Source organism: Peromyscus maniculatus, chromosome 1 (assembly GCF_049852395.1).
Source record: "Peromyscus maniculatus bairdii isolate BWxNUB_F1_BW_parent chromosome 1, HU_Pman_BW_mat_3.1, whole genome shotgun sequence".
Classification (NCBI taxonomy): Eukaryota; Metazoa; Chordata; class Mammalia; order Rodentia; family Cricetidae; genus Peromyscus; species Peromyscus maniculatus.
In genome coordinates, this window is record NC_134852.1 from 128,247,776 (window position 1) to 128,270,441 (window position 22,666).

General features: G+C 39.7%; 1 protein-coding gene across 5 annotated transcripts in view; it reads right to left on the reverse strand.

Moving 5' to 3' along the window:
• Nucleotides 1–22,666, reverse strand: part of Smg1 (SMG1 nonsense mediated mRNA decay associated PI3K related kinase) — a 104,431-nt gene that overhangs the window by 13,707 nt on the left and 68,058 nt on the right. For all 5 annotated transcript variants that reach the window (XM_006985683.4, XM_042282361.2, XM_076550783.1 and 2 more), the window contains 24 exons: nt 22,070–22,214; nt 21,817–21,955; nt 20,361–20,591; nt 20,078–20,255; nt 19,424–19,585; nt 18,627–18,844; nt 18,227–18,381; nt 15,993–16,215; nt 14,083–14,329; nt 13,460–13,689; nt 12,329–12,577; nt 11,403–11,541; nt 11,204–11,313; nt 10,861–11,079; nt 10,235–10,425; nt 9,229–9,401; nt 8,835–9,114; nt 7,442–7,714; nt 7,051–7,285; nt 5,903–6,129; nt 2,979–3,129; nt 2,703–2,892; nt 2,063–2,532; nt 51–185 (listed from right to left, as the gene is read on the reverse strand). In XM_006985683.4, the coding sequence (XP_006985745.1) occupies nt 51–185; nt 2,063–2,532; nt 2,703–2,892; nt 2,979–3,129; nt 5,903–6,129; nt 7,051–7,285; nt 7,442–7,714; nt 8,835–9,114; nt 9,229–9,401; nt 10,235–10,425; nt 10,861–11,079; nt 11,204–11,313; nt 11,403–11,541; nt 12,329–12,577; nt 13,460–13,689; nt 14,083–14,329; nt 15,993–16,215; nt 18,227–18,381; nt 18,627–18,844; nt 19,424–19,585; nt 20,078–20,255; nt 20,361–20,591; nt 21,817–21,955; nt 22,070–22,214 (4,970 nt within the window). The remainder of the gene's footprint in view (nt 1–50; nt 186–2,062; nt 2,533–2,702; nt 2,893–2,978; nt 3,130–5,902; nt 6,130–7,050; nt 7,286–7,441; nt 7,715–8,834; nt 9,115–9,228; nt 9,402–10,234; nt 10,426–10,860; nt 11,080–11,203; nt 11,314–11,402; nt 11,542–12,328; nt 12,578–13,459; nt 13,690–14,082; nt 14,330–15,992; nt 16,216–18,226; nt 18,382–18,626; nt 18,845–19,423; nt 19,586–20,077; nt 20,256–20,360; nt 20,592–21,816; nt 21,956–22,069; nt 22,215–22,666) is intronic.

The following is a 22,666-nucleotide window of genomic DNA, read 5'->3' on the forward strand; positions in this document are numbered from 1 at the left end:
TAGTTACTTCAAAAATCCAAATGTGCTAGTAGGAAGCCAGTCAAACACACCTGGACAGTCCCAATCGAAGTCTCAATCTGACTGAGAGCATGCAGTTTCTTCTTCATGCTGGTCAGGATTGCAGAGCGAGGCGGGGTGACTGACATGGCTTGTGGTCTGTTGATAAGGAGGTCTTCATGCTGCCACTATTCAAAGAAAAAAGGAATATAGCACCAGTAGGACAAAACTTAGAAAAATAAGGGAAGGGCAACATAAGTAAGACTGGGAGAGACAGAACATTGAGCTTCAACAAAGGGACAATGAGTTGGGGAAAGAAGTATCATATCAAACTGAAAACTTCCCTGACGTGGAGAATGGCTGGTAAACTTCAGGGATCACTAATACACAGCACTCAACAGGAATTCTTAAGACATCTAGTAAGTCTTACATTTGGTAGGCATACCCCAAAGACAACTGACCTTTCCAGGCCTAGTGGCATAAACCTGTAACCCCAGTACTTGCCAAGACTGAAACAGGAGGATAATAAGTCCCAGGCCAGCTTGAGCTACTTAATTTAAAAGCAAAACAAAACAAGAACATACACCTTGTCTTTGTGATGTGTGTGTCAATCTCTAGATAAGAGGATGCAGTGAAATTAGTTTTGGGTCTGGTGGGATTGTCTAGCAAGGAGACTAGACAGAAAAAGAACTCTCCACACACTATCAAATCATTTTTCTTTTTTACTGTTCTTGAAGGTCATTTGGGCTACAACTTATACAGGAGCTGGGGGTATAGTTCAGTGATGTGCCTAACATAATGTGTAAGGCCTTGGATTGATTTGATTCCTAGCACCAGTAAATAATAAATAATGCAATAGTTATACATTATACTTACAGCTTAAAAGTGTGCCTAGATTTAAAAATGGAAAGAATTTCTAACAAGTTTCCCAAAATATTAACTGTCAATTTAAAATTGTTGGCATTTGTTTTTTTTATTAATTATTATTACTATTATTTTAGACAGGGTCTCATACCTAAGGCTGGCCTCAAACCTGCTATATAGCCAAGTTTGATCCTCCTGCCCAAACAAGTGTGTACCACCAAGTCCAGTTAATACAGTGCTGGACCTTGTGCATGCATTGCCAACTACAAATGAGTTACATTCCCAGCCCCAACACTGATAACTTTTAAGGGAATAAAATCCAAAATGTGTGCTATTTCAAAGCATAAAACATTTTCAGAAATCATAAAGCATTATCCCCCACCCACCCTACACCCACAGACAGTGTGTGAAATGCAGGACTATTAATATACAACTAATATGATTAGGGTAGAATATACTACTTTTCCTAGCTTATGAAGTAAGAAAATAGCTAGTGATGATAAAAGCGCCAATAGAAGGAAACACTGCTCCACTGACCAACGTGAAACAAACAAAATAACCACTGCTTATGCCAAAACGGATTGCAAAAACTGACATTCTCCAATGCCTTTAACTTTTTTGATGCTACTGACAATGTCGAAACCTACATTTAGAAAAGAATCAGTAAGAAAGCCATCCCTGAGTCACACTGCACATACCATATTCACAGATCACTGCCTAACCCTCACAAGTCATCCTCCATAATGGATACCACCCTCAATCTACAGGCAGGATGTCAGACAGAACTAGGTCTGTTTGGAATCCAAATCTATTTTATACCAAAGTCTGCGCTAACATGACAAAATGGTTTCTTCTATAAGCAGTTTCCAAAATAAAGGCAGATTTACTTAGATACAAAGCTATGCATTGTATTTTTAGAGCACCAGTGAAACCTATTTAAAGATAAATGTAATTATAAATTCAGTAATACAGCATAGACCAACCTACATCATGAATAAGTACAACGGTTACAAATTATATTCATGACCAATACTCATTGTTAATTAACACATTAACTGCAAACAAAACACACACAAAAATAAAAACCAGAAAGTATTCACACTTTGGTTTGGCACAGTTGAGGCAGTTTACATCTTTTTCTTTATATTGGCATACATGAATTGTATGTAAGGAAAACCACACTAAACAGCAAACTGCTCACCTGGAACATGGCAATGTGCAGTTGCACCCGCTGCAGGCTTGTCTTACAGGAAGAAATGCTGGTTTCCAGCCTGCGCACCAGGTCATGCTTCTTCCAGGCTGTGTCATATGAGCTAGCTAGCACAGTAGCCCTGTTCATTACCAACTGTGAGAACTTCCCTACTTGGATGTTGTGCTCTACAGCTTTCTTACACAGATCATCTACAGAAACTTTGCTTTCAGCACCAAAGTCCTTTGCCTCCACCTGAGCAATGATGTCTACACCCAGGGCGCTGATAAAGCTACACAGTGTTAGTCCGAGGGCTTGGTTTGGAAGTCCTATCAAGAGTTGCCTTACAAAGTCAGCTGTAAAGGCCTTGATAGGCTTGGCCATTTGGTCTTCACTAAAGCAAGAGTTCCTAAAGAGGGTTTTCACATTGACAATCTGTACAGGTCCATTCACAGTATTTTGATCTTCAAGTGAACTTGATCCTTAAAAAAAAAAAAAAAAATCTTAAAATAGGCCCTGAACAGTAAGATTAGATAAAACTGCATATTTGAAGCACTGAGAATTCACAAGTTCACAATTAAAATAAGTCACTTCCTTCATGATCCATTCTTGAGTACTAAGAACACAACCTAATCCAGTATGCTAATATTACCTGACAATGTTTTAGAAAAGGTACCACAGAGCCTGAAGAATTCCTTTATTGTCTGTAGTCTTTTTAAAAAGAAAATCTCTTCTAGCACCTGACGGTGATTGTCATCATCAAAAAAATTGACCTGGGTACTCCTGGCTTCCCGAATAATGTCGATCTTCCTCCAAGCTACAGGAATTTCCATCTTGTTTAACTATGCAAATGGAAAGAAAAAATGCTCACTTCCTTTGTAAATGACTACTATACTTACACCCTTCATAAAACAAAGTTAATGTTTACCTTTTCAACTAATAAGCCAAAAGCAGTTTCAACTTGGGCAAACATGCCATCAAATGCTACCAAAAGCATCTGGCCAGCTGACATTTTTGGTGTTTCATCAACTGAGCCATTTCTTGGTTGGATTAATTCACCATATTGAGCATGCAGCATTCTAGAGAAAAAGAAAAGAGTGTTAAAAACCTTATCAGAAGGAGAATTTGTTTGGGGCAACACACTAGCCTGTAAGTCTCAGAGCTACTGTGCTGTCTATAGAAACACACTAGCATTATGGGAACTGCTATGAGAAAATAGTATTTAGTCCTAATTCCATTATAAAATCAATTGATTTCAACTCAGTTTTAATAATGTGTAATTAACTACTTATATGATCTAAATTTTATGCAAAATGAGTGATACTCATTTAAAAATTTAAAATTTACTACATTAATACATGAGACTGTCAAGAATAACCTAATTCTAAAGTGTAGACCTATAAAACTGTCATGTGCCATGGTGCTATAGCCATGTAACTGGAACCAACTTTAGACAGTAGTATGAGTGAGTACCTGTCACTTGGAGTATGTAGTTTTGAATTATACACATTTCAAAACTTTAAAACAAAGTTGTGTAATTTAGAGTATGTCAGATGACAACTTTCATAAACAGCAAGGCATAGTGTTGCATGCCTATGAACCCAGCAACGGGAGGACAAGACAGGGGGATAAGTATAGCCAATCAGTGTGTTCCAGGCTTAGTAAATCTTATAACCTAAAAAAAAAAAAAAAAAAAAAAAAAAAAGGCAGAGCAATACAGCAAGACACTTGACATCAACCTCTGGCCTCTACAGGTGCAGACATGGGCACATGTATTTGCATCCACACACCGACAAACACAACAAACAAAGTAAGGTCTGAAATTCAGTAAAAGTACACAGATTTAAGCCAACTTTTTTTTTAATAAGATTTATTTATGTTATTATGTATAGTGTTCTGTCTGCATGTTTGCCTGCAGGCCAGAAGAGGGCGCCAGATCTCATTACAGATGGTTGTGAGTCACCATGTGGTTGCTGGGAATTGAACTCAGGACCTCTGGAAGAGCAGCCAGATAGATGCTCTTAGACTTAAGCCAACTTTTTAACCATGTTTGAAATGATGATACTGCTATTTCTTGAATAGTTGAAACCACTTTTAGCTGGTTTCTATGCTATTAGTTACACTCTTATGCAGCTACAGGTAAAAAACAGGAAAAGAAGAGGATTTCTATAAATGCAGCACTGATATGAAGGAATTTGTTGCTATGCTTTTGTTGAATGAATGACAAAGTTTATGAAAGGTATGCTCATATTTCATGTTTCCTGAATTATTTAAAGAAAAATAGAGTGTGTGGGGGGGCAACATCAAATTAACTAAGAGAAGGCTGTCAAAATGGTTTGATGGGGGCTGGAGAGATGGCTCAGTGGTTAGTAGCACTGGCTACTCTTCTAGAGGACCCAGGTTCAATTCCCAGCACCCACATGGTGGTTCACAACTGTCTGTGACTCCAGTTCCATGGATCCAACACCCTCCCCTCACACAAACATACATGCCGGCAAAACACCAATGCACATGAAATAAGAATAAGTAAATTATTTTTTAATGGCATGATGGATAGAGGCAGTTACTATCAGATTATGCAAGCCTAATGACTTGAGTTCAATCCACAGAACCCTCATAAAGATAAGAGACATACAACTCCACAAAGTAGTTCTCTGACCTCTGTATGTGCACAGTAGCATGAGTACCCTCCCCATACAATAACAAAAACTAAACAAAACAAGGAAGAGAATGTAAACCAGAATGGACAGGTGCAGATGACCTCACATGTGGAAACAAATCCTTCACTGACTCCTAAGGAAGTGAAACCAAATGAGGAAATCAGGTGGGCAGTATTTCTGACCCCTCGCTGACCCCTGAGTTGTATTTTCTGCAATGAATTCAGTATCAGAATGCCAAAGAAAAAGATCCTGAGTCTCTAGACTAACAAGGGGGCATAGGGCTCAGCCCCAGTTATAATTTAAGTCTTGGAGGGCTATGCAATCTTAATAGGGTCCAAAGTCCAACTGCTTTTCTGGATTAAAGAGAATACGGTGTTTTATCTCCCAAACATAAATATGAACTAAATTAAAACTGTTTGTCTGAAGTGGGGTACCCATTTCATCAGCCAAGTTTACTTCAGATGCTTCCATGGCTCAAGAAAATCTCACACTGAGAGCTGACGAGAGGGCTCAATGGGTAAAGGTACTTGTCATACAAGTTCAACAACCTGAGTTAGATTCCCAGAACCCATGTAAAGGTGGAAGCAAAGAATTGACTCTATAAATCTGCCCTCTGACTTCCACATGTGCACCATGGCAAGTGAGTTCCCCACCACCATCCACACAGACAGTAATAAAAAAAATAAAACTCAACATACACACTGAACTTTATGTACACACATAGCCATAGCAACAAAAAGGTAGTTGTGTGTACAGCCAACAGCTGCATAAAGCTACTAAAGGGCACAGACACTAAAATAGGTATGTGTGTTACTAGTGAAAGACAAGCATATTTCATGACTTTCCCACTGCCCATTTCACAACACTGCTATTGTGCTATACTTATACATGCAAGTAAGGTAAGACAAGAAATGAGTTTGTACAGGACTGCAGACAATCTAATGAATTTGTAATTATTATGAAGTAATGGACTTGCTTTTTTTTTTTTTAAGGCATGAGCACATGTCAGTAATCAGATTTGCCAAAGTAATTAGGTTAGAGCTCAGAATCTCATTACCTGGCTACCTCTTAATTCCTACCACCTCTCTTTTTAGATGACAGGATGGCTCAAACTGGCCATGTTCTTGGCTTAGTCTCCACAGTCCTAATATTACTAACCTCTGCTGATCTGCCATCTGACTAGCACACTTACCTGGCAACATCGATATAATGAGCATGAGTTTCTTCTTCAAGTCCCATGGCTGTGTTTCGTAAGTAGGCTTGAAGTGACTCAACTAGAGTCTGCAGAGGAACTCCGTCAGTTGTCTGCTCAATGAGACTGTCTAGCTCATGGAGCATACTTTCTAAGGTGCACTCCCCCTTCATTAAACATCTAAGTGCTTCTGGAAATATGATTTGCCGGAAATTTGAATTTAACTCCTATAAAGAGGGGAATATATATATATTTTAATGCTTCTCCTAACTTTAGATAAGTCATGCATTTGATAATGTAGTCCCATAAATTAAACCAACTCATATAGGGTATTGCGGCATACACCTGTAATCTTAGCACTCGGGAAGGAGAGTCGGGATTGCAGCAAGCTTGGAGGTTGCCATAAATCTGAGATAGATTAAATGGCAAGTTCCATACTAACCAGGACTACAAAGAGAGACCCCTGCCTCCAAAATTTAAAACAAACAAACAAAAAATTGTTAGGCTGGGTGTGGGGATACACATCTTTAATCTTAGCCCCTGGGACTAGGAGGCAGACACAGGAGTTCCAGGCCAGCATAGGGTATGTGGTGAGGTCTAGGCCAGTCAGAGCTGCATGTCATCCTGTCTCAAAAACAACAACAACAAAAAATACCAACTCACACAAAACTACATTCTGATCCTTATTTTAAATGGGTGCTTAAGCAACATTCAACAGTTGAATTAACCATAAACCTCATCTCAGCCTCTGCTTTATGCACACACATGTAGCCGTAACATTTTAAATAACTGCTTAAGCAACATTCGGCCAAATTGCTATTCTGGATTAAAAACCTAAGTGAGAAAATGTTTAATATCTAACCTCAACTTAGAAAACTCATGGCCTTGCCTTTCCTGATGATCTGTTTTGCTGCTGGGCTGTTTGTTGAAGTTGTTGTTATTTTAAGACCTAGTCTGAAAGCTGAGGATGATCGTAACTTTCCGGTCGTCCTGCCTCTACTTCCTGAATACTGGGGTTACAGGCATGTGCCACCACTCTTGGTTATGTGGTTCTGGGGATTAAATGCAGGGTTCCATGTATGCAAAGCAAGCACTATACCGAGTGAACTATGTTCCCAACCCAACTTATAAAACTTGTAAATCTTTACCTGCAGAGATGTGTATACTCCATTAGCTAAATGAACAGCCTCGGATGCTTCCACTGGGTTGGGAATATCCAAGTCCTGTGGTACCAGGTGGCACTGCTTCAATAACTGTACCAAACAAGTGACATTTCCACTCATACTACACAGCTCCTCCAGGAACCAAGCTCCATCCCGGGATGTCAAATCAACCAGCTGCTCCCCAGCACTTGAGGCTGCACCTTCCATCATAAGGTTGCGCCTATGTGGGAAATGAAAACAAATTTGATCAAGTGTTGTCAACTTGAGAAGAGTTAAAATCTGAAAGAAGGTGACTCTAACACAGGCCAAAATTAACAGTATTTTAAGTTTGGGATTAAAACAAAACACCAATCTAATATGAAGCATGCTAGCATACCTTGTAAGAGTACAAAGGGCAGAAATAATAACACTTGCTAGACTCAGAGATCCTTCTTCTCCATTCTCATGAAGGAAAACTTTAATGCAACGCTCAATTTCTTTCAACTGATCTTCACAAACTGGCACGGTGACGGCTTCTTGTTTCAAGCGTTCCACTTGTCTAATAAGTCTGCTGTTTATGTCTGCTGCATACCTCTGAAGGGTCATTTCAGTGGCAGTGATAAACTGACACACTGTTGGAGGTGGCTGAGGAGCATACTGTATTTCATATCTATAAAAAAAAGCAGGTGCTTGCTTATATTAATATTCCCCTACTTGTAAATAACATTCACACTGCAAATATAAAAGAAAATTGCGTACTATCCTCAAAAATTAGAAATCACTAATTACATTTCAGATAAACTCTCAAGAACATAAGCTATTTTGTAAGATGGCTTATTGAGTGATACAATCATGCAAACACTTGTATATACTAATTAAGAGAAACAGTGCTTTGCAAGAGAAACCCTGAATGAGCTCACATTAATAACCCCCCTCTCTGCAGTACTGTGGGAAAGGAACTCATAGCTTTGCAAATGCCATATTTATAACACTGAATCACATCCAAGCCCTTAGTAGTTAGTCTGCCTTTATGCACCAGGCACACCTCAAACTTGCAAATAAGCATCCTCTTAAAAAACAAAATATCGGAGAGTGAGTGAGTGAGTGAGTGAGTGAGTGAGTGAGTGAGTGAGTGAGTGAATGAGTGGGTGAGTGGATGAGTGAGTGTTGGCACGAACCTGTAACCTCAGCTACTTGGAAGGCTGACATACAACAAACTGACTCAAAGAAAAGGGTTTTTAAAAAAATGGAAACAAAAAAAAAAAAAAGGAACTTCACTCAGATTCTATCTATTTAACCATTTTTTTGGGGGAAAAAAATGCACCTGTGCTGGTTGAGTTTTTGTCAACTATAAACCCAGACATATTTAGGAAGAACGACCTCAACTGAGAAAAATGCCTCCACCATATTGCCTGTAAGTAAGTCTGAAGAGCATTTTCTTGATAGATAATTAATTAATGTGGGAGAGCACGGTCTATAGAGAGATGGTACCACCCATGGGCAGATGCATGGGTTGTGTAAGAAAGTAGGCTGAGCAAGCAGTAAGCAGTCTTGCTTCATAGTCTCTGCATCAGTTCCTGCCTCCAAGTTTACTGCCTCAAATTCCTACCCTCATTTCCATTCATGTTGAACTATAAGCTGCAGATAAAATACACTACTTCCTCTCACAAGTTGATTTTGGTTAGTCTTGATCACAGCAACAGAAAGAAGCCCTAACTAAGACAGCAACTTACAGCACAACCCTGCTTCCCTCAGTGTGAAATGAAGAGAATGAGATGCCTTCAACTTACTTCCTATAGAGTTCTTGGCAACGCTCTACTGTGGTGTTGCAGATGAGCTCTTCCATCCAGGCCTTCCATTGTTCAATTCGATGTTTCTGAAATATGGCTTTTGGATATTGCAGAGCAACGGTTGCATAGTGATGCAGCTGTTCCAGACAGCCACGGAGCACAGAACGCCTCTGCTGCAGAAGAGTGCCAACTTCCCCTTCCAGCTGCTCACACTGGCTGATGAGGTGAGCCTGGCCAGCATTCTGTAGAAAGGCTGTTGCTGGTACATAGCTTGGGGGACCTTGTAGTAAAAGACAGTCATAAAGAAACCATTTCAAGTCAGTAGTCATTGAGAACACAGATTAGAATCCCATCCTGTCAAACATATAATGACAGAATCCACATGCTCACATACCAAGGTCCATTTGTGTGCTTATCTCCTGAAGCAAACTTGCAAGCTGGGTTGCTTCTAAATTATTGAATGCAGCCTGATAATGTGTTATCCATTGTTCAAACTCATTTAGCTTCACCTGGATTGCTTCCTGAACAGCTCTTTGCTGGGTCTGTAGTTGAGTATGCTCCGAATACCTAATCAGGAAACCAAAGCCAAAGGTCACTTGCAGCTCTTTTCTTCTATCTAGTAAAGACTGGACTTTTTGAAAACTTGGACTAATGTGATCGGCTTGGGTGGTGGGGGTGGGGCGCTCAAGACAGTTTTTCTGTATAGCCCTGGCTGTCCTGGAACTCACTCTGCAGACTAGGCTGCCCTTGAACTTTCAGAGACCTGCCTGTCCCTGTACAAGTGCTGGGATTAAAAGCATGTGCACCCACCATTAGTCAGTCAAAGGCTAGCACCATTTGACTCTCAAGGACCCTGTTCAAATGTCCCCTTCCTCTTCTAGTTTGCTCCAACCCTGCAATTTCCTCAACTATGCTCACAACAATTTAAATAAACTCTAACACATGCTGAGTTTGAGATTCCCTAAAGGAAAATTGCTGTATCTTTGTAGTCTGAGTGCCTCTAGCAATGTTAGGGATTTGCATATTCAAGTATTGGGGGTACCTGCTATGTGAGGTTCATTCACTTGGATCCCTCTAGTTGTATGCTTTTTAAAGATTTATTTACTTATTATTTTCACATATGTCTGCATGAAGTTTATGAGCAAGAGCCCAGGGAAGTAAGGAGAGAACTGGATCACTTGGAACTGGATTTATAGACTTGTGAGACACCAGGGAGGTGTTGGGAACTGGTAAGAAGATCAGCCAGTGCTCTTAACTGCTAAGCCATCTCTTTAGTTCCTGTATGCTTTTGTTAAGCTCAAGAAAGCAGATGAAATAACTGCCACTGCACAAGTGTTTACAAATACAATATTTCTTTGTTAGTAGCTTATATTGAGAAGCACAAATCAATTATTTTGAACCTGTGTTGCAGAGTACGAGATGGATGGTCTACTCCTTCAGCTCCTTCTAGAAATTCTATCTCCTCCAGCAGTTTGCCCTGCAGTTTTTCAACATCTGTCAGCTGCTCCTGAAGACTCAGATATTCATCTAAGCTGCTGTCCAGCTTGGGAAGCACAACCAGCATCTCATCCCGATTCTTAAACCAGTTTACCTGGAAAGAAGGTTGTGATCAGGAACAGTAAAAAACTGTCAGAGGCTCTACTGTGTCACCCGTTAAATGAACTGTGAAGGCTGCTACATCTGGGTGTTTGTTTTTACCTAAAATCCCAACTAACTGGGTTTGTGGCAATGCTTCCATTTTACAAAAATAATTGATATATTCACATTTACCTAGCTAAGTGGACAGATTCACAGGCCACAAAAAAATAAGCCTAAGATGTGTGACTACTGAAAGGGAAGGAAAGCTATTCAATTATTCAATTAGAAACAGTGTTTGCTGGTGAAACATGTTACCCTAGCTCCAAAGAGTGTAAGTGTAGGAGACAGCCTAACAGAAATGACACAGAGAAGCCCTAACAACACTAAACCCTTATGTACATTTGCTCTGTTAGAAAGCTGACCATAATATTACATCCCTGGGCTTCACCTTAATCTCAGCGACTCTGGAAGAAAAAAGGCTGCGGGTAATCTCACGTTCCATCTCTCGCTTGCTCTGCTTGCTCTCAGCCTGCTGGCCACCTCCACCATAGACAGCACCTGCAAACCCAGCTTCACCACCAGCTGTCCAGTCCACCAGGGGGTCATACACAAAAGCCTCCAAGAGCGTCAGCAGAGTCTCTCGGCCTCGTCGCATGATGTGGAGAACCTATTTTTAAAAGTATTTTCAGTAAAATCAACACAAGTTTCCACAGGAAAATGTTTTATGACTTTATCCCATGGATTTTGCTCATTAAACAGTTACACTACAGGGCAAACGAGGAAAGGCATACCTGCTCACAGGAAAGCCTAAAAACACCTTCTACTCCAGTTACACCCAGTGCTGTTTCAATGTTTTGTGTCATTCGAAAAGGCACTTTCTCAGGAACTCTAAGGCTTTTACCTTGAAAAGATAAATCATTGTATTTTTGCCCTTAAACACACACAAAAAACTAACCTTCAAATAAATGCAAAAGCCCATTTTTCTCATACCTTTTTCAAAGCAAACATTGTAATCTATGTGAACCACTTCTCCAGTTGTCATATCTATGAGGACATTATCCAGATGTCTGTCTCCAAGACCAATTATGTAGCCAACCATAGACATGACAGCAGTAGATCTTGCATAGGACTAAAGAGGGGAAGGGAGCAGATAAACATCATGGGTCAATCTTCCTCCAAAAGGGACTAGAGAATCTAAAAATCAATACAACACCATAATCCAACTCCCTTGTTCTAAAATAAATTAATAACCACAAAGCACTCCTCAAGACTGCCGCATAGGGGCTGCCCAGGCTCTTATGAGAGGCATACTTGTAAGGGGAGGGGGGTTGTGTTTTTTAAAGATTTAGTTCAATTTTTAATTATGTGTGTGGAAATGCATGTTAGTGCAGTCCAGAGAAGGCCATACAAAGGCATTGACTCCCCCAGAGCCAGAGTAACAGGCAGTTGTGAACCCCTTCACATTGGAGATGGGAACCAAACTTGGGTCCCCTGAAAGAGTAGTACACACTCTTAGTCACTAAACCCCATCACCAACCCCAGGAATGTTGTGGGGTGTTTTTGTTTTCCCAAGACAGGGTCTCACTATGCAGCCCTGTAACTCTCCATGTAGACCAGGCTGATTATGAACACACAGATTATCTGCCTGCCTCTGTCTCCTGAATGCTGGGGTCCATGTCCATCCCAAGACAATTTCTTTTAAAATAAAGAACTTCAGCTCTTTCAGTATTCACCTTTTTATTTTGATCCACTATCCCTACCACCCTTCTCTCACAGTCATAGCCACACTTTTATAATTCTCAAGTAATATTCAAGTACAGGACTCGACTATAAAGTCTGGAAGAAAAAGACCAGAAAGAGGATCGGATCAAAGCCACGAGTAACAATGGTGACACCTAACCCCAAGTGCCACATACCTGTGTGACTCTCCACCACTCATCAGGAGTGGTGCAAGATGACCAGAGCTCTTTGGCCAGGAGGTTTGGGGGTGTGGCCTCCATTAACTCCTCCAACACTGCCTTCATCACATGCAGGGGCCAATCCCTCCTTGACACATCCAGACTAAGGCCAACTATTTTCAAAGCAGGGCCAATTTTACTATAGTAAAGTTCACTAGGACGAGGTACAATGCTGGGGTTCTGAGGAGTTTGGTAGGAATCTTGGGCCTTTAAAAAAATTTTTTAAAGAAAAGATTAAAAATTATAAAGCAAGTTTGACTTAAAATCCAATCTATATTTTTTATAACACAATTCATTTTTAAAGGCATAATCCACCCGTGCATGTTTTCAGTCTTCACTGATGATTTATTCAATATGAAATAAACACAGCTATTAAGAAACACATTCCAAAGTTTAGATAGCTCCTTTAGTTCCTATCTGTAGCTTATTCTTCAATAACTGTATTACAGGCCTGTGCTTACTCTTAAAACTTGACTTCCCAGACTAAAGTTACAGGAGGATTTAGCATTCTTGGAGCCATGGAATTAGATGCTCAACCACCACAAAAATGAATGAATGGGTGGATGGAAGGGAGGGAGGGAGGGAGGGAGGGAGGGAGGGAGGGAGGGAGGGAGGGAGGGAAGGAGGGAACTGTTGCAGCTCTAACAGCTCTTAGTAAGTGCCTGCACAGTGTCCTTGCTAACCTGGGTCCCCACTCAGTTCCGCTGCTTGGCATATAAAATGCCCAGGTACTTTGTATAAAAAAAAAAAAAAAAAACCTCTTAGTCTATATCAAATGATAAAATCACATGTAGTGATCAGTCCATGTTAAAACTTTCTTACTTAAATATTAAAAATAATTTGTGTTTCAAAGCTTTTTACTATTTACAATGTAATTTAAAAGCTCATTAGAGCATTTAAGATGTGAGCAATTAGCAACTATATGTATTAAAACTTCACTGTTCAGTAAGGTATGTCCCACCACCATTTGCTAACCCATAATAAGCATTTAAACATGCTTGAGTTCACACAGTCACTGAGAATGACCTGATACACACTTGTTCATACATAGTCCATTAAGAATACAAATGAACTTGAATTTTACCCAACCTTTTGTGCTTGTAAGGCAGCTTCCCGCTGTTGCCATCGTTTGTAAAGACCAAACAATGGCGTGGCTCCATCCACCCACTGGATCAGCCCTGATCTCGTTCCCAGTGGTGTTACAGAATAGTGCCGTGCATGGAAACGGGGTGTTTCCTGCCGATTAATTGTGGCAAACATGGTATTTACAATAGATAAAAACTGCATGATTCTCTCATCCAGATGTAAATCCTCTAGTCCTATAAAAACAAAATCAAATTACCAGGATGGGCAACAAATAGGTCTGAGAATACACTACTTCCTGCATTTTTAGTTAGGAATTAACACAGTAAGGCAGACTTAAGAACATCAATTCTAAGAACACTGAATTCTATTCAGTGTTATTAGCATTAATTATTAACACTGAGGTATACTCAGTTGGTTTGCTTATATAAGTTCACAAGCAAGGTGCAGAAGGTGAGATATTGTGACATGTAGCCGTCATTCAAAATCATACAGGACATAAGAAATACAGAATTTCATCTACAAAAGGCTTATCCTAATGTGCATGCAAACTCACATGGACATACACAGGCACACACACCATTAACAATCACATTTGTCTTAAAAGCATGAATTAGTTCTAACTCTACCTTTGAAAAGGTAAGGATAGCTCTTCCCATCTGAGCCGAGAAAGAGGAGTTTCTTGGGCTTGGTTTTAGTTGGTAAGATGGTGATGGTTCCGCCCACACTGTGAATTGTCACAGTGTCTCTGGCTGAAACTTCGCCAGGAAGTGCAATTTCAGTGTTAGTCATGGCAGCCAACCAAGGACTGATCTCATCAAGACGCAAAATGTAGCTTGCACGTTTCTGCGCTCTCTGTTGCAAACTCAGCATTATCTATGTTCATAAGGTGGAAAAACAAGTCTGCATTCTGATATAACACATTTCATTTGGCATAAAGGTAAACCCAAACACCCCATAAATATTTGCTGTTTTAATCCCTATGTTCAATTTGATGCTAGGAATGTGAACCACCCTTGAAGCAGGGAGTACTGTGCTAACATGTTGTATGTGATTACTACTTTAAGACATCATTCCTTTTCTGCCAAGTAGAGCAAGAGAATTAGAAGAGATGGGAAGAAATTCCCACAGAGGGTCACTATGGTGCTCTGAGTTATGCCTCAACAATGCCAAAAGAAATTAATCAGTTCTTGTGATGGCACAAAGGCAGATACAGCCTTGGGATACTATCTGCAAAATTACTGACATGAAGTTATTAAAAAAAAAATACAGCTCAATTATGAAGCCAATTTCTAAGATGGTATACAAAACTAAACAGAGCACAACAGACACTTTAACAGAAGTTAACAGTTTAAAAGCTTCTGACCCCTTGAAATAGGCAAAAACCCAGGAGAAGCACTGCTAATAACCACAGGGAGCAATGACTGTATCATGCACAGATCTATCCCCAGGAAACAAAGTATCAAATATAGCTCTACTCCTGTTTACAGCTAATGAATATCTGGATCAACAACTAATAATGTATAAACTTTCAGAGCAATCTTCAATAAGTTTTGTTTATAAAACTAAAGAAACTGGAAAATCTCCCCTTAATCAAGTGACAAAACAGATACTGTCACATGAACAGACCAGTTTAGTCAAACATGGAACATGGATAGAAAGTCTGAAGATTTGGGAATGTAGAATACTCACCTAACATACAAGGGTACCTGGGTTTTTATAGCCACTGCCACAAAAAACAAACTACCATCTTAAAAAACTTTTTCTTAGTGACTTATTTCATACACATCGACTTTAAAGGTACTGTATCTCCTTTAAGTTTTTAGCTTTATTAACAAAAACAAGAAAGAAATTGTACTTGGACCATGTTAATCTGGTCCTCTGTAATAAACAGGCTGGGCATACCTAAGAAACACCACAGTTTGTGTTCATTTTCTTGTCTAGTACTATGGAAGATTTCCTCAAGAACCCTTTGGATTCTGGAGCATTTCAGATTAGTGATGCTGAACCTAAAAACTATTAGAAATGCCTACCTTTCCCCTTAAAAACCACAGTCAAAAAAAAAAAAATTCAATCTCCTAATCTCCTATGAGAATACAAAACAGCTAGATTTATAATAGCACATACCTAGTATATGCAGGAATAGTATTTGCCACCCTTCCTGCCTTCCAGTCTCCAAATTCTTCAAATGAGTAAAATAATTTTCTCCACTGTCCTTATCAGCAAACAATCACCAAGATACCTTCAGCTGGCTTATAAAAACATTTTCTTGCCGGGCGGTGGTGGTGCACGCCTTTAATCCCAGCACTCAGGAGGCAGAGCCAGGCGGATCTCTGTGAGTTCGAGGCCAGCCTGGACTACCAAGTGAGTTCCAGGAAAGGCACAAAGCTACACAGAGAAACAGCTATCTCGAAAAACAAAAACAAACAAACAAACAAACAAAACCTTTTCTCATGTTCCACGATGAACACAAATGTTTTAAGTTTGTGTCTCACGGAGAACTTTCCACATTTACAGCACTTTTACAACTACTCTGTACCTCTTTAAATGGAATCCAGCTGCTTCCAGGCTTGGCAGGATTTGACGGGGTCTTTAGTTTTTCAAGGGCATTGTCAATGGCATCACCATAGTTATCCTGAAACCACTTTTCATGAGGTGTCTCTGCTGGGGCAGCAGTGATGCTCCGAACATGCTCCAAAGCAAACACAATAGGCTTCATCAACGCTGTGTGCTTCTCTCGCATGATGGCAATTTTCTCTTCTCTAACCAAAGACATTTTCATTCAAAAACGTTATTATTAAGTTTTATATATACATGAGACAATTTAAATGTATCAAGTATAGAGTAATAAATAATATCAAAAAACAGGCAAATAACTTATTATGTAACACTGTAAAAGAAAAAATTTAGTAAATAAGAGGTAGCTATGCTTTTCAATTGTGTTGGAGAATGGGATCTGGACCCTAATCTTAATCATAAACAAAAACAATGCAAAATGGACCGGACACCCAGATGCAGAAGTGAAGACTACTAAACTCCTGATACAAAGCATAAGGGGAAGGGCTTCTTACCCTAGATTTAACAGTGATTCTTTCAATATGGCACCATATAGACTAAACTGACAATTCAAAGTGATGACAAATGTTTGCAAATCTTCTATCTACCAAGGAATTCCCAGAATGTTTTTCTAAAAAATCCTCCATTTCAACAATAAAACAATTCAACATTTTGCAAAGACACATACTCATCAATTAAGACACAAAAAGAAGCTACACGTTATTAGTCATTAAGGAAATCATAAATTACAATGAGATACAGCTTAATATCCATGAGGATCATGAACAAAACTCCCAGGAAACTGCCAAGTGTTCTCTGAGTCAATGGCTCAGTAGATAAATATCTGCCCCTTAAGCATAAGGAGCTGAATTAAAATGCTCAGAAGTCATGGAAGAGTTGATGAAGTGGTGGGTGCACTGTAGTCACAATACCTGACAGGGAGATGTAAGGATGAAAAAGAAGAATCCCCAGAAGCTCACAGGTCAAGGAGCCTCAGCAGGGAGGAAAAAAGTAGAGATTCTGCCTCAAATAAGGTTAAAAGGAGGCCTAACACCCACAGTTGTCCTGTGACCTCTACAGAAAAGCCATGGCATGCATGCGGACACACACCATGCATCATATATACACACATACAATTAAATGTTGGCAAGGATAGGTGAAAACCAGAGTCCTCATGCAATGAAAGTTGGAACATAAAATGGCACAATCATTGTGGGAAAGACTCCTAGGCTTAACAAGATAATCAATCACACTGGTCAGCAAATCCATGGCATTGCATACAAAATGATCCAAAGCAAGGACTCAGCCAGATACTGCACACCAATGTTCACAGCAGCTTTGTTCACAGAGCTAAAAACAAACCCAAGTCTCTTCTAACAGATGAATCAAACAGTAAAACCTGGTTCACAGGGCTAACACAATGGCTCAACCAATAAGGGTATTTCCTGCTAAACCTGAAAACTCAAACTTTGATCTCCAAGACCCACTTGGTAAAAGGAAAAACCCAACTCCCATAAATTGTCCTCTGGCAAACATACATAAATGATAAAAATGTTCTAATCTGGAGCACCCATACAATGCAGTATTATTCAGTGACCATGTAACAGATCCATGCTGTAGGAAGGTAAACCTTGAAAACACGGTGCTAAATCAAAGTTAAAAAAGGACAAATACTCTGATTCCACCCATGAGACATCTAAAGCAGGATATTTCATAAAGCAAGAAATAAGAACTAGAGGTAATGAGGGGGCAAGATGGGGAAAATGGAGTTTATTACTGAGTACAGAGCCTATAACCTTCTGGGATTGGGAATGATTCTAGCAGAGGGTAGTGGTGATGAAGGCACAGTACTGTGAAAGCATACTTTAATGCCACTCAATTGTACAGTTAAAAATGGTTAAGAATATAAATTTTGTTATACTGATTAACACATTATAAAGAAAAAAGTAGGGAGAGCAATGGAAAAATGTTTAGCAGTTAAGAGCACTGGCTGCTCTTACAGAGAATCCAGATTCAGTTCCCAGCACCCACATGGCAGCTCACAACCATCCTTAACTCCAGTTCCAGGGGATCCAATGCTCTCTCCTGACTTGGGTGGGCACCAGGCACACACATGGTACATATACATATCTGCAGGCAAATACTCACACACACATAAGAGTGAATCTAAAAGACAAGAAGCAGCCCCATCTTCCCAGTGAAGGAGTGAAGACATACTTGCGCAAGGTGTTGTTGTTCTGGACTCTCTTCACCTCATCCTCCAACTGCTGAATTCGTCTCAGGACGTACATGTGCTGCTGTAACAAGACTCCCAGCCAAAGCTCATCCCAGAGCACAGTGACCCTACGTAGCTCTGCCACAAGCATCTGGACCTGCAGACACAACACATCCACATGGCTCACAAGGTAGCATCAGTCACAAAGCAGTATCAGATCAGACACGGGTAATGGTCATTTCACAGAAAATTCATCAGCAGCACATCAATATAGATTAGTAAGACCAATTCTGATTAATCTTAAAAGTTCTGATATGATTTCCCTAAGATATTAGCTTTAGGATTTGGGGAGGGGGTTGTAATGAATACTACCTTAAAACAAACAAGTTAGTTTTCTTGTACCTGTAAAACCATCGTTGGGTTGGCAGAGGACAGTTTATCTACAATTTTGCTGTAGCAATCCTGCATCATGGCCTGGTCTTCATTTAAGCCACTTTTAGGTTCATCTTTGTTGCTTTCCTGAGAAGCAGGAGGACTTCCTCCTTCACATTCAGAAACCAGTAGTTCTTCTCCTTGAATATTTCCAAGTAAAGTAGGGATTGCAGAGGAAAACTTATTTCCTACAGTGGGATGCAACAGGGATACATGCACACACTGGGTATGGAAAACAAAGGTAATGTACTTCACAGTGCTGTGCATGAAGCTAAAGATTATGGTGTTCTGCACTTTTACAAACTGAGCTTTTCACATATGTTTATAAATACTGTAAACTAATGGAGGAAAGCTAGAGGAAGATGGTTAGCAAACAAGAAGCCCTCCCCAGAAAGTGTAGAACAAAGTCTAATGTTTACCTTAAACAGCACTATACTAACTTCCTGGTATATTGTAAGGAGTAACAATAAGATGCAAAACACATATTATAGATATACAGTAATTACTTCTTCAATAAGTCAGAACCATTACTGATAAGAAATTACACACCCTCAACTTGAGAACATATCACCCACAAAAAGACTTAAAATTTACCAGTAAAATAAAGCAGCAGTATTTTAGCTGGGCAAGGGAGTGTATGTCTTTAACCCCAGCACTCTGTGAATGTAACGCCAGCCTGTTCTACATAGTGAGTGCCAGGCTACTGAGGGTGAAACAGTCAGTAAGACTCTGTCTTAAATAAGTGAATGTATTTTAATGTTGCATACCTGAAGCCTGGGATTCACTGCTAAGTGATATGGTTCCTACTATTGCAGGATACAGTATGAGGTGTGGGGAATCTTGGGCCACACGGCAAAGGAGGTTACAAATACTCTGGCGCACATACACTTCAGGGTGGTTTAATCGTGAGAAAAGCTGTGGAATAATTCCTTCAGGAGAAGAAGACAAAGTGGTTAAAAACCTATGAATTTGGGGAATGCAAAAGGATAAAATCTGATGTATGTCAACATCAGCACAGATCTTAAGGATGCCAAAGTTCTCCCTGTGTTAACAAAGAACCCTAAGAAATCATTCTTAATTGCAAATCTGTAATCGAGGCCCAGAGCAATTAAAACATTGAATGATATGCTCAGCATATGCCTCAAAGAAGGCAGACTAAGTAACTGTGATAAATGTTATACTAAATCCTCTACACTTAATTTCACCACCCTCTCCAAAACTGAATTTTGATAATGAAAAGCTTCTGCCTTCTAACCTCTCCTCTCTCAAGAGAGATTTTCATGAGACATCAAACAGTCCAGGCTATCCTATGAACTAGCATGGCTGTTCTCTAACATTTTCAAATAAAGAACACGGAGAAACTATTTCAATCTCACTCAGAAACGGATTAACTAAGGAGGGCATTTTATTTAGGCTATTACCTCTCCATGGAGCCGTAGGAGTTGTCTCCAAGCCATGTTCCAGATATTGCCGGAGCTCACCAGCATGCTTCACCAGCAATCTGAGCAGTCGCAGGGTAGCCATCACAATCACATCATCAGTGCTCTGCTCTGCTCTGTGACTTAAATGGAGCCTGGGATCATCTTCATCTAACAGAATCTAAGTGAGCAATTAAGGGAATGAGAAAACCATTTCTGTTAGTACTCTTTTTGTCTGAAGGAAAGAAATTTCAAATAATTTTCCTTAGAAGACTGTGCCACCTACTTGCCCAGCGTTAAGCTTAAGGAAAGTAAAATATGCGCTGCAAGATAGTTTGTACAGGCTGAAGATTCTATCTACAACTTTCCTCCACACTTTAATAACCCCTTCGGTTGCATTTTCATCAAGTTCAGAAAGCCATGGGCAGCTTGATATTAACTGCCGCCAGATAACATCAACCATGTCATCTTCCTCGTTATCTTCACTTTCTGTTATCTGAAGTGTTATATCTTCATCCTAAAGAAAATGTGGACATAGAATACTTCAGGTGAAAAGGAAGAAAGATACACAATTGGTTACCACACGGAAACATTTTTCTCATGTATGATACACTAAATCCATAAGTAAATGTCTTTTTATGATATGCTTACTAATGCAGCCAATAAGATTATAAGTATTTAGGCAAAGATTAAAGACTTCTGTGTTTTCTGTATTTTAAATGATTCTAAACTACAATATAATATTCTGCCTGTAGAAAAAATGATCTATTCAAAAGATGTGAAAAAACAGAACAGAACATGAACAAACACTTCACTATTTACGATATTGTAAATCTATCTCACAATAGCTTTAACAGACATTCATGGGTACATTTCTAGAACAGAACTCAGTCAGCCAAATTTAGCCTTGCAAATAAAACCCACACCCTTGAATACTGCATCTACATATTCGACAGCTATAGAACTACACAACTTACAGGACACTTTGAGGAGCGGGGAACACTGTGCAGCTCACCTAGTCCACTGCTTCCCATGTTAGAGAATATTGGAATTCTTGCCCACTAGCACATGTAAAGCCCTAGTTTCATCCAACTCCCATACCTCCAAGTCATTTAATTGATGTTAAACACACATGCATAGAGCCCACGCAGAAGAACCTGGGGTGGGGGGTACCTCCCATACAATGCCATACTTTAAAAGTTCCCAGGTAATCTTGTAAAGAGATTTACATTTTCTGAGCTCTGGGGATTAAACACACAGTCTCATTCACATACACTAAGAATGTGCTTTTTCCCTGACTACACCACCAGCCCAAGAACCTAACTTCAGATCAGAAGAGTAATTAAGAGAAAGTTAATTTACACAAAACGAACTTCACCTAATTTCATCAAAACCATAAAGAAATCACTTGATTTCAAGAAATTACGATCTTAGGAAAAAAGACAACTATATATCATCTTAAAACCGAGAGATTTTTATTTGCAACTCAGCCTAAACCTCATTCACTATTTAATAAAGTAGTCAATTACCAAACTCAGCAGTGGTGGCCCACACCTTTGATCCTAGCAGAGACAGGCAGATCTCTGAGTTTGAGGCCACCTTGGTCTACAGAGTGAGGTCCAGGACAGCCAGGACCCTGTCTTGGGGGTGGGGAAGCAGTCAATTTCCTCAAAAAATTATTGAGTTGCAACAGGAATCTTGGCACTACTCCCCCCAAAACCACTGTATCATGTTTTCCTTGCCTGAATTCCTGCTGGCCGACATACTGCTTGTCCAAGAATACCATATATTCTCTCTTTCTCTTCTTCAGTTATAGTATCTGGAAGCAGATTTTGAACTTCAGATTTTTCTCTAGGCAACAGACGAACACCTTCTCCCTGACTATAAAAATAAACAAGTCATCAAGTATTTCAGGTACCAAAACTCTCCCAAATTAGCATTTTATATCTCTATTTTGCAGTGTGTTATATCAACCGCACATTGAAACATACATACCTGGCATTGTCAACCACCTTTCTGCCCCACCTATAAGCCCAACTAGCCAATGCTGCCCAAGATTTGGCTACTTCTGGTGCCTGCACTGAAGACAGGTGATACAACTGTCCCAAAATGAAGTCAGGTTCTCCAACTCCAATGTGTACTGCCATGAGAGAAAAAATAACAAGAGCTCTCAGTGTTATAACATAACTTGCATAACTTTTAGCAATGTTCTCATTGACCTGTTAAGTCTTTATTATTTAAGCAAGCAATAAGCCCAATACTATCGCAGTACATACTTTGTTATGGCCCAAATTTGGATACTTTTGTGCAACATGACTATATTAAAAGGCACCAGCTTATGTTAGCATCTGCAGAGAAACCCATGCCTTTAAGAACACTATCTTTAGCAATAGCTTAGGTGTCAGACGTGCTGTAGAATGTCTTACATCTTGTTTTAGAATAATTCTAAGCATTTGGTAAAAACAATGCATAGGTGATAAGCACACCACACCAAAGACCAACAGGGCAGACAGAAATCTTCACTTTCATTTTATAGAGAGAAAACTGCCTGTTTAGTGAGTTCATATGCCATGGTTTTAAGACCTACCCCTT